The sequence below is a fragment of the Nyctibius grandis genome, chromosome 18, assembly GCF_013368605.1.
Source record: "Nyctibius grandis isolate bNycGra1 chromosome 18, bNycGra1.pri, whole genome shotgun sequence".
Taxonomy (NCBI): Eukaryota; Metazoa; Chordata; class Aves; order Nyctibiiformes; family Nyctibiidae; genus Nyctibius; species Nyctibius grandis.
The window spans coordinates 2,800,410-2,817,856 of NC_090675.1; the positions used below are offsets into that span (position 1 = coordinate 2,800,410).

Below are 17,447 nucleotides of genomic sequence, written 5' to 3' on the forward strand. Positions count from 1 at the left end.
GTCCATCGGCAGTGTGTCGCGGCAGCCTGGACCGTGCTCCCCAGAGGTGTGACCAGCATCTTCCTCGCCATGCGGCGCGCAGGTAAATGCTTAGTGTGGGGTGTCCCAAAAATACAAGTGCCACGACAGAAACGTCTTGGTGCAGCCTGGCAGCACCCGGAACAGAGAGCACCCTCCGGGGACAGTGGGTGCGGAGAAGCCCCCAGCCCTGCCAGCTGGGCCAGGGGCTGGCACAGCGAGGAGGTGAAGGGATGTGCCCAAGAGCATACGGAGCAGCAGGGTCAGGGGAGGGAAAGGCTCCCAGGGAGGGGTCCTGCCCTCCTCCCCCAAAGGGCTCCGGCCCCAGGGGCTCCCACCGGGTGGGCATAAGGGCACAGAGGCTGCTGGGTGCCAGGGAGGGAAGGGGTGATGGTGTTACACCCAGCACACTGCAGGGGGGACAGGGGAGGGTCTTTTCCCATCTGCACCTCCCCAGAGCCCCGGGAGAAGCCGGTGTCCCTCCTGGCTTCCTGCCACTCGGTCTGGGCATTCTCTCCACATCCTTTCCGGGGCACTGCCTGCATCCCTGCCTGGGCACTGCCTGCATCCCTCCTCGGGCACTGCCTGCATCCCTGCCTGGGCACTGCCTGCATCCCTCCTCGGGCACTGCCCTCCTCGGGCATCCCCTGCATCCCTTCTCGGGCACTGCCTGCATCCCTGCCTGGGCACTGCCTGCATCCCTCCTCGGGCATCCCCCTGCATCCCCGCCTGGGCAGAGCCTCCTTCCCTCCCCGGGCATCCCTGCCTGTACCCCTACCTAGGCACTGCCTGCATCCCTCCCCGGGCATCCCTGCCTGCATCCCTGCCTGAGCGCTGCCTGCCTCCCCGCCCGGGCAGCCCCTGCATCCCTCCCCGGGCATTGCCTCCATTCCACCCCCCGGGCGCTGCCTGCCTGAGCAGTGCCTGTCCCCAACCCCGGCCACCGCCAGCCCTCCCCCCCGCCTCGCCGTGCCCCGGCCGGGCTTTGCGACCCAGCGGCGGCCGCTCTCCCCGCCCGCCGCCCCCCGCCGCCGCCCGGCCCCTCGGTATCGCCGGGCCGGGCCGGGCCGGGGCTCTGCAGCGGGGCCGCCCCGCACCGGGCTCGCCGCATGGCTCCGCCGCCCGCCGGGGCGCCGCCGGCCCGGGCCGCCGCTGCAAGGTAGGGGGGGACCCCGCCGGGACCGGGGGGGGGGAAGGACAGGGGGAAAAGTTGCCTCTGGGCAGGGCCGGGGGGGGCCGGGGCGGTGGGGCCGGGGGGGGTCCCCGGCGAAAGTTGAGGGCCGGTGCTCGCAGCTCCGCCCCCGCCCCGCTGGCCTGGGGGGTGCGTGTGTCCCCCCGGCACCCCCCGGCATCCCCCGGCCCCGGCAGCCCCCCCGCGGGCCGGGGATGCTGCGCTGCGGCGAGAGCACCCCCGGGAGGGTCGGGGTGCGGGGTGCGGGATGCAGGGTGCGGGATGCTGCCGCCGCCCCCACCCCGCGGGGCTCAGGGCTTGCTCCTCCGGCTGCCCCCGGGGTCGCGGGGGTGCGGGTGCGGGTCCCCAGGGTGGCGGCGGGGGCCGGGGCACCCTTTCCGGGAGCACCCTGCGAGCCCCTGCCCGGCCCCGCTGAGCTCGGCCTTGTGCTGGGAGCCTGGGGCTGGTCCCCGCTCTGCCACCCACCGCGGGGCCACCCCAGCTGCGTCCCCCCGCCGTGCCTCAGTTTCCCTGCGGTGGCACGTTGGCGTGAGATGCTGGCGGGGCTGGGAGCCGTCAGGTCGGTGTCTGACACTTTGGGGTGCAAGCCCGCTTTCTGGGGCCCCCTTTCAGCTTTCCCCATGTATGGCCCCCCTGTGCCAGCTGGGAGGGGCATGGGGGGTTTGGGTGGCATGGGGGGGTTTGGGGTGGCACGGCAGGGCTCAGCTCGCTCCGCAGTTCAGGGCAGCCCCGCGGGTGCTGGGTCTCTGCCTGTGTTGCTCCATCACCCTCCGGCCCCGCAGAGGAGCTGGGGTTGCTTCGGCGAGGAGGGAGGGTTTGTGGGGACGAGAGTGTCCCCGCAGTGGAGTGGTCCCCCGGGGCTTGCGATGACAGTGCTTGCTGCTGGCGGAGAAAGGCCCCAGCAGGGCCGAGCATGGGGGCTCCTGCACCCCCCTGTTCACCTGCATGGGGCATGGAAATGCTCCCACTGCCAGGGCTGGGGCGAGCGGGTCCCCAGGGGCAGTCAGCACCCCAGGGGATGGTCCCCACGGCACAGCGCGCCATGTCGCCCAGCCCTGGGCACAAACCCGCCCTGCTGCACTGGGGCTGGATCGGGCCCTGCTGAAGGCTCCCAGCCCCAGTGTGAGGAGCGTGAGGATGGTGTGAGACATGGCCCAGCCTGGGGGATGCGGGGAGCCCGTCCTCCCCAGCACCCAGCAGCAGGGACCTCCATGTCTGAGCTCTCCTTGGGGCAAATAACCCTCATCAAAACCGGCAGGGCAGAGTGGTTTGAACCTGCTGCTTTCTGCCAGCTCAGGGGCTGCTGCCCTGTGCTTTGGGGATGGTTTTCAGGGAAAACAGATCAGAGCATCACAAGTGGGTAAAAGCATCCACACTTTGGGATAAAGCCACTTCCTAGTGATGGGAGTGAGCACAAGTGGGACCCAGCCCCTCGCCCTTGCTGTTTCCATCACAGCTCCCCGTTGGGAACGCGGTGCCAGCGGGCATTCGGGCTCCTCAGACTTGGCTCCCTCATCCTTGCGTGTGGATTATCACCCCGTGTCCCCCACCCCTGCACACGTGGCCCTGCCTTAGGGCCCCTCTGGCCTCAGCACATGTGCCAGCAGCTTGTGGGCTCACCCCGTCAGCTGGCTTGGAAATTAGCCTCCATCGAGTTAATTGCCAAACCGCTCAAAGCCTGAAATTAAACATTAAAGCTGTCAGGCGCAGAGCAATCTCCCCCCGCCCCAACAAAAGGCAATTCTGGCTGTCCGAGTGGAGGGAAGATGGATTCCCCGGATTGGGGTGGCACTGGGATGGAGCAGCCAGTGGTGGTCTCCGTGGGTGCTATGGGACAAGTCCCCAGCACAGCCCAGGACCCCACTGCTGTCGGGGCTGGGCAGACCCTGACCCGCAGGCGGTTCCTTCCTCGGAGTTTTCCTTACTCTGGTACCGAAAGGGCTGAATGTGCTCGTGAGAACCTTCCTGGGACAAAGTTTGCTCAAATCCTGGCTCTCCTTAGCTCTGCAGGGTGGGAGCCTCCAAAGGGGACCCTGGGGTCTTGCAGGGCCGAGGCTGCTGCTGGGGACATCGCCCAGTCCTGGGGGATGCTCCTGCTCCCCGAGGACAAACCCTTTTCCATGGGCTCCTGCTTGGAAAAATATCACCTGAAGCAAGAGTGGGGTCTCCCAGGGGGTCTCCAGGATCTGACCAGCTTCTCCTTGGCCTTGCAGTGATGGGCTGTCCCAGAGGGGAAATGCATCCTGAATGGGGCTGAGGCCCCCTGCGCGGGAATATGCAGCCTCGGCGCCGCAGGGGCAGCACCAGGGCAGCGGCCGGCGCGCAGCGGCATGGTGGCAACCTTCAAGATCGCCGTGCTGGGAGCCCAGGGCGTGGGCAAGAGTGCCATAGTCCGGCAGTTCCTCTACAACGAGTTCAGCGAGGTCTGCGTGCCCACCACGGCCCGCCGCGTCTACCTGCCTGCCGTCGTCATGAACGGCCACGTCCACGACCTGCAGATCATGGACTTCCCCCCCATCACCGCCTTCCCTGTCAACACCCTGCAGGTAGGGGCACGCCTGGCTCCGTGCGATGGGACCCCCACACTGGGGGGTCTCCGGTGACCTCGGTGGGGTTTTGCTGTATAGCCCTGCGGGGTGCTGGTTCCTCCTCTTCTGGGGATGCTTCTCCTTCCACACTGGGGTTTGCTTGCTAAAAGCTGGTGCAAGGGATTGCGTCCTCATGGCCACCGGCTGAGCGGGACCAGGATGAAGTGTATTTTGCCACTTTTTCACCTAAAATGATGGCAAACGCAGGAAGGACAGCGTCCTGCTCTGAGGACCTTGGCTCCAGCGATGCCCACGGCCCTGCCGGGTCTCCCCGGCCAGCTGGGAGGTGGATCCCGGAGCACTGGGATGCGGTTCCATCGCTGGGGCCAGCAAAGGGCTGGGGAAGCGTGGCCAGAGCATTCAGGTGAAAATCTGGGGTTCCTGGAGAACCAGACCCTGAAGCACCCACTGCCTGAGCCGTTCGTCCCCTCCTGGGGTGGCTGTCTCCCCCAGCACCGACTGGGCTCGTGCCCGGGGTGCTGAGTCCCCCCAGCCCCCCCTCAGACAGCCCCCAGTGTGGGTCTGGGAAGCGGTGCCAGCAGAGCTGACCGCTTGGGGGGGGGTTTAATGGGGAAAAAGGGGATTTTAAGCTCATGCCATGGCCCCGATCCAGGGACACACGTTGTGCCACCACTGTGGGGAAAGGAGCCGGAGGTGCCCAGCCGTGGCCACAGCCGTGCTGGGGACAATGCCACCGGTGACAGCACCTCCGTGGGACCTGGGCTCTCTTCGATTTTTAATCAATATAATTAAATTATTAGGACGGGGTTATAGGGGCCTTGTAGTGCTCCAAGCGTCCCCTGTGCCATGAGGCAGGAGGCAAAGTGAGTGCTCCAGGAGTGAGGAGGAGGTTTAAAAATTAATCAGCGTGTGCAGGGAATGAAAGGTCAGCGCAAGAGGCAGCCCAAAATAGCGAAGGGTAATTTATTGACACAACATCCTCGATGAACTCCCTGCCTCGCTGCGCTCGAGAGGAGGCGGCCGGGGGGAACAGATGGAGGTTTCCAGGGAAGAGGGGATGGCTCCGAGGGGAAAGGACCGCGGCGGGGGACACAGCTTTGTCTGCTGGGGAGCATCGCTGGGCTCTGCTCCGTGCCCGGCAGCAGCATCCCTGCGGCGGTGTCCTGGGACAGGAGTGGGAGACGGCGGCTCCCCAACACCCCCTCCTGCGCAGGGCCAGGCGGGATGCATAGACCCTCCTCCAGCCCCCAGCATCCCGAGGCCCGGCGCTGGAGCAAGCTGCACCCCAGCGGGATGAAATGGCTGTGGTTTGTTCATCTCCCGGGTGTGTCAGGGCTCGGAGTGACCCGAGACACAGCCACTTCGTCCGCCCGCTCTCTCGGGCACCGCGGGGCCACACACCATCTCCTCCCCGCCGTGGACAGGACGGGCCGTGTCGTGTCGCTCGCTCCCAGCTCCTGTCCGTGCTGCCAGGGGGGCCAGCCCCACCCCAAATCTTCCCTTTTCCCAGTTCCCTCAGTCCTGGGTCTGCTCGATTTGCTTCATTCTGTGATAAACTCCGACAGGGCTGATTCACGGTGCTGTTTGCTCGGGGAGAAGTGATGCCTTTCCCTCTTGGTGCATCTTCCTCCTCTCCGGTGGCACCCAGGAGGGTTTGGGGTGCTGCTGCTCCCCGGTGTCACTGCTGCTGGGCTGGGCAGGCAGCTGAAGGGGGGCAGATTTTCCCTCCTATAGAGTGGAAAACAAATCCTGTTATTTCTGAAAACCCAAAGCTTTCCTAACAACGTGTATTTCTTACAGCTCCACATTTTGGCTGTGGCATGGCCACCCCTGCCTGCCTCTGCCCCGATGCCCCATCTCGCCCTCGCAGACCCCACTCCCGAGCAGCCGCTGCTCCTCTCCTGTCCCCAGGTCCCCTCCATCACCTTCCCCCTATGACCCACGGAGCTGCTGGTCCATCACCCCCAGCCCCGCAGGGGTGGGGATGTAGGCATGACCGGGGCTCAGCCCTCAGCATCCTCCTCACCTGCCCTGCCTGAAAACCAGGATGCCTCACTAATTAACACACCTAATGAGCAGCTCTGGAGGATGAAGCTTTTACATCCAGGACAGGGGGCTGCATTCAGCTCCCTCCCAGCTCACCTCCGGGCCAGGCAGGCTGTAATCCTCGCTCAGGAGAGGAATTGGGGCTGACAAATCCTGTTATCTCTCCTCTGGGTTAACGAGGGGGAGAAGGGATCTCCGGAGATGGGACGGGGGATGGCTGAAGGGCTGCGGGGGGCAGACGCAGCCGTTGTGGGGGCGATGCAGAGGTGAGATGGGTGCTGGGTGCCAGGGCTGGAGTGTGTGCAGCCCCTTGCTACCTGCCACCGCAGCAGCCTCCTTGGCGTGCCCGGCCCCGAAGCAGTGCGGGGCGTCCCCCAGGCACAGCGGTGGGGCTGAGCCAGGATTGATCCCTCTCTGCACCTTGCAGGAGTGGGCGGACGTGTGTTGCAGGGGGCTCCGGAGCGTCCATGCCTACATCCTGGTCTATGACATCTGTTGCTTTGACAGCTTCGAGTACATCAAAACCATCCGCCAGCAGATCCTGGAAACGAGGTAGGGATGGCTTCAGCGGAGGATGCATCCCCCTGCAGCTCCTGACGGGGTGGTGTAGTTTGGTTTGCCTGGTGCTCCCCTGCTCTTGGCATCGCAGATGAGATATGAGAGCCTGGGACAAAGCCCCTTCGCAGGGCTGGGAGCCCAAAAGCAAAAGCAAAACTGGACCCAAGGGCAGGAGAAGGAGCAGGACCCCGGGCAGCCATCCCTGGGAAAGCAAGCGGGGCTGGCACGGTGGTGGGCTGGCCACGAAGGGGGACAAGTGGACAGGCCAGGAGGAGGCACGTCCATCTTTGCAAGCCAAACCCAAGAGCCGGTTTGGGATGGGTTGGTTTAGCCTGGAGAAGAGGAGGCTCAGAGGTGACCTTAGTGCAGTCTACAACTACCTGAAGGGAGGCTGTAGCGCAGTGGGAGTCGGCCTCTTCTCCCAGGCAACTAGCGATAGGACAAGAGGACACAGCCTCAAGCTTCGCCAGGGGAGGGTCAGGTTGGACATTAGGAAGAATTTCTTCTCATCAAGGGTCATTAGCCATTGGAAGGGGCTGCCCAGGGAGGTGGTGGAGTCACCATCTCTGGAGGTGTTTAAGAAAAGACTGGACATGGCACTTAGTGCCCTGGTCTAGTTGACATGGTGGTGTCAGGGCAATGGTTGGACTCAATGAGCCTGGAGGGCTCTTCCAACCTCATTGATTCTGTGATTCTGTGGGGTCCGCGGGCTGGTCGGTCATCGTGCTGTGCCCCGTCCCCTTCTGTCCTCCCTCACCACCCGCCCTCCCCAGGGTCATCGGCACTTCGGAGACGCCCATCATCATCGTGGGCAACAAGCGGGACCTGCAGCGGGGCCGGGTGATCCCGCGCTGGAACGTCTCCAACCTGGTGAAGAAGACGTGGAAGTGTGGCTACATCGAGTGCTCGGCCAAGTACAACTGGCACATCCTGCTGCTCTTCAGCGAGCTCCTCAAGAGCGTGGGCTGCGCCCGCTGCAAGCACGTCCACACCACCATCCGCTTCCAGGGCGCCCTGCGCAGGAACCGATGCACCATCATGTGAGCCCCCCCTGCCCCGATGGACACCCCAGCCTGTGCCCCCATGGCCACCCCTCCTCGGGGACCACGGCTCTGTGGGGTGATGGACCACGAGGTTTGCTTCCCCACCGGCGCTGGCACTCTGCAGTGACACTTGGGGAGAGCACACCTTGGTTGGTGCTGGGCAGGGTGACACGGTGGCCACCGGCAGGTCGGAGCGGGTGGGTGGCTGGGCTGCCTGGAGATGGTGAGGGGTGAGGGAGGACCTCAGCGAAACCCCCCAGCCCTCCCTGAGCCTCCGGCCAAAGCTGTCTGGGGGGGTTGTGTCTCTGCTGTGCCTGAAATGCTGCGTGGCACCTGGGGAGGTGGAGGAGATGCCTCAGGTGGTGCCAAGGGTGGCTGTCGGGTCTGTCCTCGCCGGCTCCTGCCCCGGCATCACAGGGACAACGCTTGCTGCTGCCAGCCATCACCTGCCCCTGGAAGAAAGTTGCCCCACACCTGTGTCCTGATGCACCGGGGTGGCTCCGTCCCTGGGGCACGGTGGAGGTGGCAGTCCCGTTTTCCTCCCTACGGGGCTGGGGTGTCTCCCCTTGACGGGCAGAGCAGCCTCTGGCAAGAGCCAGGTTACACGGACTCGGTTGGATCAGATTTCCAGGCAGAAATTCTGGGTGAAAGCAAGAAAGGGGGGAAAAAAATACCACAAAGGCCCCATCCTGCCCCTTACATCCCCCCGGGGTGCCGGGTGCTTCGAGTCCCCTCCTGCCCCGGTGCAGCCAGGGAAGGCTCCTTCTCCCCCACCTCTCGAACACCAAATAACCCCGATGCCCCTCGCCGGGCAGGTCACCCCTCTGCTACCTCGTGTCCTGGCTCAGCGGGCGACCGGCTTCGCACGGCTCCAACCCAAACCCCGGCGTGTCCCAGGCGGGCGGGCAGCCCCTCCGTGCCACCGCACCCCGCCAGCGGTGCCACCGGGCAGGTCCCACCCGCGCTGGGCTTTCCCACGGCGACAGCCCAAGGCAGCCTCCGAAGCAATAGGGAGCTGGAGTTGCATTGCCAGTTGCATTCTTCTTTTTATTTTTCCCTTTCTGCATATCCCTAAGAGGAAAGTGAGCACCCCATTATTTTTTTATTATTTTTTTTTTAATCTTTCTGCTTGTTTTTACACCGGACTTGCAGCTCACCCGCGTCTTGTTCTGCGGGGCGGGTGGCAAAGTGCAGTCCCTGTTAGGGAATGGGCTTGGGACGGTGTGCTGGTGAGGGGTGAGCAGGAGGCTGAGGGGGTCGGATCCCTCCTTCTTGGCTGCTCCCTGTGAGACACGGGGAAAAGCCATCCTTGCCCCCTGAAGCAGGGTCTGAAGCTGGTCCATTCTCCAGCAAAACCATCTCGGTGATTTCAGGGGTAACAAGGTGATGTAGGCATCCAGCACCGCTCCGGGCAGTAAAGGAAAAGGATGCCAGCCCCAGCTCTTCCCCCACAGCCGGGTTCCCATCTCTTCCCCCACAGTTGGGTTCCCATCCTCTCTCCCATGGCCAGGTTCCCATCTCTCCCCCACAGCCGGGTTCCCAGCTCACAGAAGCACCGCTGTGATCTCGGTATCACTCTCCATTAAGATCAGGTCACGGTGCATTTCACCGCCCCATCCCCGCCGTCGGGGCCTTGCCCTGCCCTGCAGCCCCGATGCCACGGGGATGGGGCTCACCCTGCTCCTCCCTTCCCACCCCCAGCAGCTGCTCCGGGAGCCAAACCCTGTTCCCCTTGCTCCAAAAAAATATAAGGCAAAAAAGAGAAAAGGCAATGGGGGCCACAGGCCCCTCTCAGGTGGCTGCGAGAGGGAAGGGTGGTGGTGATCATCGCCACCAGCCCCCCCCAACCTCATCTCGTCAGGATTTATGAACACGTGTAAGTCCACATAACCGATCTCTGGCTAGCTTTATCCCTCCAAATTGTTTGAGAAGGAAACTCCTTGGTAAATGCTAATAATAAAGCATTTATAAAGTGCTCCGACATACACATATCAATGACTAAGCCAATACATTGTTTGTTATAACCCTGTAGCCTGCAGTTTATAGCACAATTAGTTACAGGTTTTTATAGCATCTGTTTAGTATTTTGGAAAAAAAAAATGTTATAAATATAATTGTGATATTCTATTGTACTTTGTAGACAGAGAAAGTTATATTAGTAATAATAACTCTCACTGCTTCGACAGCATTTCCCAGCTCCTGAGAAAAGGAGGGCTACAAAGAGCTACTTTTAGAGCCCAGGAGGGGGTAGGTGGTGGTACCCAGTGGGTGCAGGCAGGGAGATGGGGTGGTGGTACCCAGAGGGTGCAGGCAGGGAGATGGGGTGGTGGTACCCAGGGGGTGCAGGCAGGGAAGCGGGTGGTGGTACCCACGGGGTGCAAGCAGGGAAACTGAGGCAGGCAGGGCCGGCGTGTGGCCGGGCTCGGGGGATCGGAGCAGCCAGGAGCACAGCAGCAGCTACAAGCGACCTGCGCCTTGTCCCTACTCACACCCTTAGTACAAACTGTTACCGCTCACCTGATGCCACCCTAGTCCTGCTAAAAATAACCAGCTCCTGAGCATGGGGGAGGCTGAGGGTGTCCCCACTGCTGTCCCCAGGGTTTCTGTCCCCGTGCACATAGTGCTGCAGGAGGTGATGCCTGGGGTCGCTCCAGCCCTGGCAAGGATGCTTCCCTCTCCTCCTCCTCCTCCTCCTGCCCCGGTGAGCATCCTGGTTGCCTGGACTTGGCTTTCCTTTGCAACCCCTGGACTTCTCGTTGGAGATTCCTGAGGTGCCTCCACCGCCTGTAACACCCTGCACCCCCTTCTTTGAAACCGAATTAAAAATCAGGTCTGTCCCCCCTTGTTCCATACCTGCCTCGCTGCTCTTTGCCCATGGCGCCGGCTTACTCGCCACCCCGCTGCCGCTCTCGCAGCCCTTCTGCGGGAGGCAATGGGCCGGGGGGGGAATTAGTTTCTCCCCAGCCAAAGGAGTATTTTTGGAAGCAGGTTTTGCATCCACAGGGCCCCGGCATTCACCTGTGCTGCTCCTCTGCAGGGTGGGGGTCAGGCTTTGTCCTCTCTTGGAGATGGAGTTCTTCTTGGAGGGACGTTTGCTGCACACACAGACCAGCAGCACTAATTCCCTTCACCAGCCGTGACCCCCCCTCAGGATTACCCTCTCTGCCTCCCCACCCACGCAGAAAAGACGCTGAACCAGAAGAGCTTTGGTACATCTCTATTGCACAAACAACATGGCCGGGTCCACGGCTGCGGGCTCGGGAGCGCGGCGGTGCCTGCAAAGAGCCGTGGGGACAGTCGTCACCCCCAGCGTCACTGCTGACCCCCCCCCGGGTCTCCCACCTTCGCCCATAAGGAAGCATCCTGTGACCCCCCAACCTGAGCGACTCAAACACTCTTTAAGGCTCTTGGTGCTGTAAGACGTGAGGATCGTTAGTCCCATTGTACAGAGGGGGCAGACTGAGGTACGGGATGGTTTACACCTTTGGGTGCCGGGTGGGGGGTGTCCCCGTTTAGGGGGACACCATAGGGGCCGGCTACACCCCTCTTCCCTGCAGAAAGTGCCCCAGTCTCTCTATTCGGGGCTGGAATGTCCACCCAAACCAGTACAAGAGCGCTTGTTTAGGAGGAGAATCACCAGTCCAAAACACACCCCACGGGGAAGGAGGGGGTGCAGCTCCAAAGAGCAAGGGGGGGTCCCTCAGGTCGCTCAGGAGCAAATCCATCGCGCTGATCAGCATCGCTCCCCCCTCCGCACGAGCGGGGGGTCCGTCCCCGCCCAAGCTCGGGGTGCTGGGCTCACACCCACGCCTCCTCGTCGTCCTCGGTCAGCCAGGCCCCGCTGTCGGCCGGCACGGGCTTGGCCCCGGGGTGGGTGTTGTGGGGCTGGGGGTGCCGAGGGGGTCCCGGGGGGCGATGCTGGCCCCGGGGGGCTGGCAGGCGCTGGCCCAGCGGGGTGGGGATGCGCGAGGGGCGCTTGCCTGGCCTGTGGTCCCGCCGGGGACGTGCCTTGGGCCGCAGCTTCAGCTTGTAGATGGAGGGCACGCGCTCGGGCTTCTTGAGGCACCGCCGGGGCTTGGGGACGGTGGTGGCCCTGGCTCCCCGCGGGGTCTGGGCCCCCACTCCCGGCCCCTCCACCTCCCCCTCGGCTGGGAGGGCGGTGGGCTGCGGGGTGGCTGGTGGGGGTGTTTTGGGGACCCAGCTCCCCAGCTCCACGGGGCGCAGGGGCTGCCGCCCGCGGGAGAGCTCCTCCAGCACCCTGCTGTAGCCGGGGGGCTGCGTGTGCCCCCAGCACCCCCGGAGCCCCTCACTCCCCCCGCCAGGGCCACAGGGTTCATCCGCCGGCACCCCGGGTCCCTCGGCACCACCAGCCCTTGGGCTTGGGGCTGGGTGGCACCGTGGGGTCCCCTGGGGACACCCCCCAGCAGCACAGACCTTGCACCCTTCTGTACAAGGGGCCAAAGGGGTGGGGGGCCGGCAGGCAGCCGGGCTGGCTTTGGCGGGGGGTTTAACGCTGCCGCCCTGTTTCGGAGGCTGGCTGGAGGAGTTTCGGGGTGAGGGTGGTTGGCCCCGGCCAGGGGCTCCCCGGCTCCCTCCCCACGGGCTTTTCTGGCTCTGTGAGTCTCCCCAGGCACCCCGGTGCAGGGAGGGGGCACAGACCTTGATGGGGCTGGGGGAGCGGGGTGTCACTGCGGCAGGGACCCCCCTGTCCTGCGGCCTGGCAGCCGCCACAGACGCTTTGCCTCCTTGCTGGGTGCTTTTTGGAGGTGCTGGTGTCAGCCGGGTGCTGGGTGCCGTGGACCTGCCCCGTGCTGGTGCTGCGGGAGTTTTCCCTGGGGTGCTCCCACGCGATGCCTTGGGGACCCCCACGCTGTCCTGGGAAGGCTGGGAAGGGGTGGGTGCCCGGCACGTCGCCCTGCGACCAGGGGAGCTGGGTCGAGCGGGTGACCTGGATGGTGGCATCTGCCTCCCCGAAGGGGCAGCTGGTGGCTCCCGCGTCCTGCAAGGAGAGAGAGCGGGAAGGGGCCGGGGAGCTGATGTGTCCCCCCTCCATCCAGCCTGGTGCTGGGCACCTCCAGAAGGGAGGTGGGGGGGAAATAATTCAGGGCTGTGAGAAAACCTGCTCTGAAACCAGGCGATTTGGGGCCCAAAGCATCTCTGCACCGCTTACCTGCCCGAAGGAACCCTCCGGGGCTGCGCCGGCTCCCGGCGAGGGCTGGCACTCGGCGGGCGACCCGAGGCCTCCGGCGAGGGGGTGGCAGGGGGCCGGGGGCTGGGGGGGACACGGCCCCCCCAGGTGACGGGGGGCAGGGGGCTCTGCGAGCGGCTGACCAGCAGCGTGGGCCGGGGCTGGCCGCGGGCGGCTGCCTTCGAGGCTGGGCACAGCCAGACCTCGTGCTGCACTTGCTGCTGGGGTCTCCTGGCTTTCCAGGCTTGTTTGTGAGCTGCAGAGAAAATGTGAGTGGGGGTGGGGGTCAGCACCCCTGTCCATCGCACCCACCCCCGGGTGCAGCCCACCCAGCCATCGCTCAGCATCCAGCCCCCAGTGGTGCTGGTGCCAAGCTGTGCTCCCTGCAAAGGGGCTTTTGGGGTCTGGCTCCATCCAAAAGTCTGCCGTGACCTCTAGTGGCCACCGAGCCAAAGGGAGTCCCCAAAACCAGACATTCACAGAGTCACAGAATCACAGAATGGTTTGGGTTGGAAGGCACCTTAAAGCCCATCTAGTTCCAGCCCCCTGCCACGGGCAGGGACACCTTCCACCAGACCAGGTTGCTCCAAGCCCCATCCAACCCGATCCCCAGCAAAGCCACGAGCCATGGCGGTAACGAAGCCTCCCGCTCCTGCTAACGGCCCCAGAAGCAGCGAGCCCCACAACAGAGCCCTCCCCTCACCCCAGCTGCGGGGTTTGGGGACACAGGGACTCACAGAGCGAGGTGCAGCGGCACGGGTCATGCTTGTCCAGGTAGTGCTCCAGCGTGTCCCAGCCGCCCCCGACCCGCACCATGACGTGCTCCCGCAGGATCTGCACGGGATGCCGTGCACTGTGAGGCCCGGAGCGGTGCACGGGATGCCCCCCGGGACCCCCACCTCTCTTTAAGCAGCCTGGGGGTGACACACTCAGCTTGGCTTCGAGAGCCGTGGGCTTGCCCTAAGTGCTACCAGGTCTCCCAAAGGACAGCTTCATCCCCAGGTCAGTGCCACCGAGGCAGGGAGGGTCTCAGCTCCTGCTGCCATCCCGACATTTCATCGCCCCAAGGAGAGTGAGGAACCTTTTGAAATCCCCTCTCCACCATCATGTGCTGAGCCCTTTGGGAAGGCCAGGCTTAGGGATGGATCCAGGCAGGGACAGAGCATCCCAGTGTTCCCATTGCTGGGTAAGACCTGGCTCTGGCTTGCTGTGGGACAGCAGGTTTTGTCCCATACACATGGATGGTTACACCCATGCAAACACATCCCACAGGGCTGAGCTTCTCTGGGGATTATGGTCAAAAACCCCACAATGGCCCCATTTGGGGGATGGATTATGGAAGAGACTTAACAGCAGCAGAGCAGGATTGGTGCCTGTGCCCCAAAAGCATGGGGCAAGGCAGACTCACCCGGACAAAGATGAGGGTGTCAGAATCACCCACACGGTATTTCCCTTCAGATATCTTGATCATGGGGAACTGGATGGGGCAGGTACAGCGGCTCACCAGGTGCTGGACCTGCAGGCAGCAGGGATGGGTCCTCACCAGAGCTCTTGGGAAAGGTCTTGGGATGGCCATCCCCATCCCCATGTCCATCCTCAGCCCCATCTCCATCCCCATCCTCATCCCCATCCCCATCTCCATCCCCATCTCCATACCCATCCCCATCCCTGCCCCCATCCTGCTCCATGCCCCTCCGTACCATCTGGTCGAGGTTGTGGAGGTCCCGTGGTTTCCTGGGGGGCCGGGGCAGGGGGGTGTCTGCAGGTGGCAGGTCCAGCTCCTGGCGGAGCTCCTCCTCGATCTCCTCCTCCAGCTGCACGAGGGTCGGGGCGCGCATGCCAAAGCGGGCAGCACGGCGTGCCAGCTCCAGCAGGCACAGCACAAAGTTCTTCTCATTCTTCCTCAGCACCAGGTCCTCCGTCTCGAACATCAGGACGTCTGAGGCAGGGCAGGGCTGGGCTGAGCCAGGGCAGGCGTATGGGGATGGGGACGAAGGGGATGGGGCGGGGGGGCACAGGTGGAGTCAAAACCTGCCCAAAGCGATGTTATTCCCTGGAGCCATCCCGCTAGGAACATGGCTGGGTCCAACAAGAGTCAGGATAAATTAACAGAGGAGGAGCCGTTCCCCTTGGGCACCTACATGCAACGGCACCATGGCTGTTTCATGGCATCCCAAAGCCACAAAACCCAGTGGCTGGGTGTGCTGAGGACGCGTCACTCCATGCCCATGCCCTTCCCGGGCATCCAGTGGTGGTGGGGACAGGGTGACAGACCCTTTGCTCAGAGCCAGCACCGCTCCTTACGGCCAGGATCACGCCGTGCATGGCAGGACCACGCTGCGGCGTATGCCCTTTCCATTTCCACCCCTCCAGTGCATATTTGCACCCAAGCAAACAAGCCCGCTGCATGCCAGCACCCTGCAAAGCTGCTGCCGAGCCCGAGGAGCTTGTGCAAGAAATTCCAGCTCGGGGATTTCTTGTGTTTGCAGATGCCAGGGTGGCACCGGCTGTGGGGGACACACAGGACAGCACCTGGGGTGATGCCAGGAGCAGCTGGAGGGGAACTGCACACAGGGACACGGGGTGGCTGGAGCCCAGCATCCTACCTTTAATATCCATCTCCTTCCTGCACCACTGGATGAAGTTGGAGACGTTGTCCCTGGCCTGGAAGGTGCCCGGCTGTGCCGCGAGGTTGCAGGTGACTCCGGTGGCGGGCAGGCGGAGGTGGCAGGCCACACCGGGGTAGGCGCGGGCAAACTCCCCGGCCACATGGGTGACGTTGTTGGCGTGGGAGCAGAGCACAGCTCCCGTCTCCAGCACCTCCACAAAGGTGCCCACCTCGATGTCTAGGTCGTACAGCTCCTTCAGCCACTCCGCCAAGTCCTCCTTCATGGCGTAGAGGTACTGCTCGCTGGACTGGTAGGGACGGATGCTCCGCACCGTGGTGCCCGGCGGCCCCCACATTTTGCCATAAGACTGGGAGGAGATTGAGGGAAAGGGGTGATGGGGATACAGGTGATGAGAACATGGGTGATGGGAACACGGGTGATGGGAACACGGGTGATGGGGATAGGGGTGATGGGAACATGGGTGATGGGGACACGGGTGATGGGAACACGGGTGATGGGGATACGGGTGATGGGAACACGGGTGATGGGAACACGGGTGATGGGAACGCAGGTGATGGGGATAGGGATGATGGGGACATGGGGAGCTGCCCTGGGCCGTGTCCCCAGCCCACCTCCCCAGTAGCCACACTCACCCGGTGCCACTTGCCCTCTGCCACCCGGGATGGTGACGCCGTCCTCCCAGTGCCAGGAGCCCTTCTCGGGGTCCGAGGGCTGTAAGGCAGCAGCAGCTTGGGGAAAGGAAATCACCCTCCTGGGCAGTGGGTGTTTTGTTTCCTTCCCAAGTGCTGTTCCCTTCTCCTTGGTGACAAGGGACCGGCTGCAAACACTCCCCGTTAACCCTTCAGCGCCTGCTCCTCTGCAGGGAGCCCTGCTCCTTCTTTGCCAGTCCCCGGGGGGTGGATTTTCCCCAAGGTCCCCAGCTCCGGGGCAGGAGGGCGTTAGAGAGCAGCTCTTCAGCGTCCCAAGTTTCTCACAACCCCAAAAGAGGGGGGATTTACCCCCTCCTCACCATCCCTGCACCCACCTCCACCACACGTGGGGTGACCTGGGTGCCCTACAAGGTGCATCTTCGAGGCTGGGTACCACGGATTTGATAGCCCTGAGGCAGCCACATTTCTGCACCCATTTTACAGGCTCAGACACCCTGCTGAGATGCCACCGTGTGCCGTTGCAAGCCCAAACACTCTGTGGCGAGAAGCCCACCCAAGCAAGAGAGCCCCAGCTTGGGTGACCCCAAGCATGGCTCCTTCTTCCCTGGGTGGGGTGCCCAGAGGGATGGAGAGAGGCTGACCTCAGTGCAGGTCCCGTGTGAGGACCTCTGAACACATCATGGGGGTGATGCTCAGACCGGTCCCTCCTGCCCTCCACACACCCACCCTGGGGCACCGGGAGCTGGAAAGCCAAACCCCGAGGCGAGAGCTTCCCAAAGGCGTAGGGACTGCGGCAGAGTCATGGAATTGTTTGGGTTGGAAAGGACCTTTAAGATCATAGAGTCCAACCGTTAACCCAGCACTGCCAAGCCCACCACCAACCCATGGCCCTCAGCACCACATCTACACGGCTTTTAGATCCCTCCAGGGATGGGGACTCCACCAAGTCCCTGGGCAGCCTGTTCCAGTGCTTGACAACCCTTTTGGGGAAGAAATTGTTCCTGATACCCAATCTAAACCTCCCCTGGGGCAACTCCAGGAGCTGGGGCTTTAAGAAAAATCACCACGGGGTGAGTGGGCACTCCTGGGAATCCAGAGGGTGTGGGAGAGTTTCTCCCTACGCCAGGGCTGTGGAGCTGCCCCAGCAACCCAGTGCTTCTGCAAAAAACACACCTACATGTGCTCACCCCGTGGGACTGAAACGGAGCCTCTCATGAGCTTGGGGGGCTCCTCGCTGTGTCAGGGGACTCTGTCCTCTCCCCCGAGCCTGCTGCTGATGCTCCCTGCAGATCACAGCTGGATCAGCCGTGTCATTTTGGGGGAGGAAACACAAGAATCCCAGCTATTCCCCCGGGCTGGAGGAGTCTGCGCCTGGCGTGCCCTGCCAGGGAGAAAAGGACCCTTGTGACACAGGATTTCCAGCCACAGCACCCAGTGGGGCCAATCACATGGCTCAGGGTGCAAGTCCATCGTCTCCCCTCGACCCCCCCTGCAACTTGCAGGGTGTGGGCGATGCAGCACAGTCACTCCATCTCTGCCAGCAATGCCGTGCTCAGCCCCAGCGCTGGCAGCA

The 17,447-nt window shown here is 63.4% G+C and overlaps 2 protein-coding genes across 3 annotated transcripts; one reads left to right on the forward strand and one right to left on the reverse strand.

The window, feature by feature from the left end:
• The first annotated feature begins 1,108 nt into the window (after positions 1 to 1,108).
• On the forward strand, positions 1,109 to 10,243 carry RASL10B (RAS like family 10 member B). 2 transcript variants are annotated; one of them, XM_068415684.1, is made up of 4 exons: positions 1,109 to 1,177; positions 3,424 to 3,756; positions 6,313 to 6,357; positions 7,137 to 10,243. In XM_068415684.1, exons 2-4 carry the CDS (start codon positions 3,541 to 3,543, stop codon positions 7,638 to 7,640), a joined length of 765 nt encoding a protein of 254 aa, XP_068271785.1. In that variant the 5' UTR covers positions 1,109 to 1,177; positions 3,424 to 3,540; the 3' UTR covers positions 7,641 to 10,243. The 2 variants fall into 2 exon arrangements, with proteins under 2 accessions (XP_068271785.1, XP_068271786.1); XM_068415685.1 differs by having other exon boundaries at positions 6,233 to 6,357; positions 7,137 to 7,495.
• Positions 10,244 to 11,204: 961 nt separating this feature from the next.
• Positions 11,205 to 15,558, reverse strand: LOC137672014 (GAS2-like protein 2A). Its single transcript, XM_068415957.1, has 8 exons — positions 15,201 to 15,558; positions 14,295 to 14,533; positions 14,003 to 14,110; positions 13,332 to 13,428; positions 12,738 to 12,850; positions 12,577 to 12,678; positions 12,157 to 12,405; positions 11,205 to 11,681 (listed from the first exon to the last, which is right to left on the reverse strand). Exons 1-8 carry the CDS (start codon positions 15,556 to 15,558, stop codon positions 11,205 to 11,207), a joined length of 1,743 nt encoding a protein of 580 aa, XP_068272058.1.
• Positions 15,559 to 17,447: the final 1,889 nt, after the last annotated feature.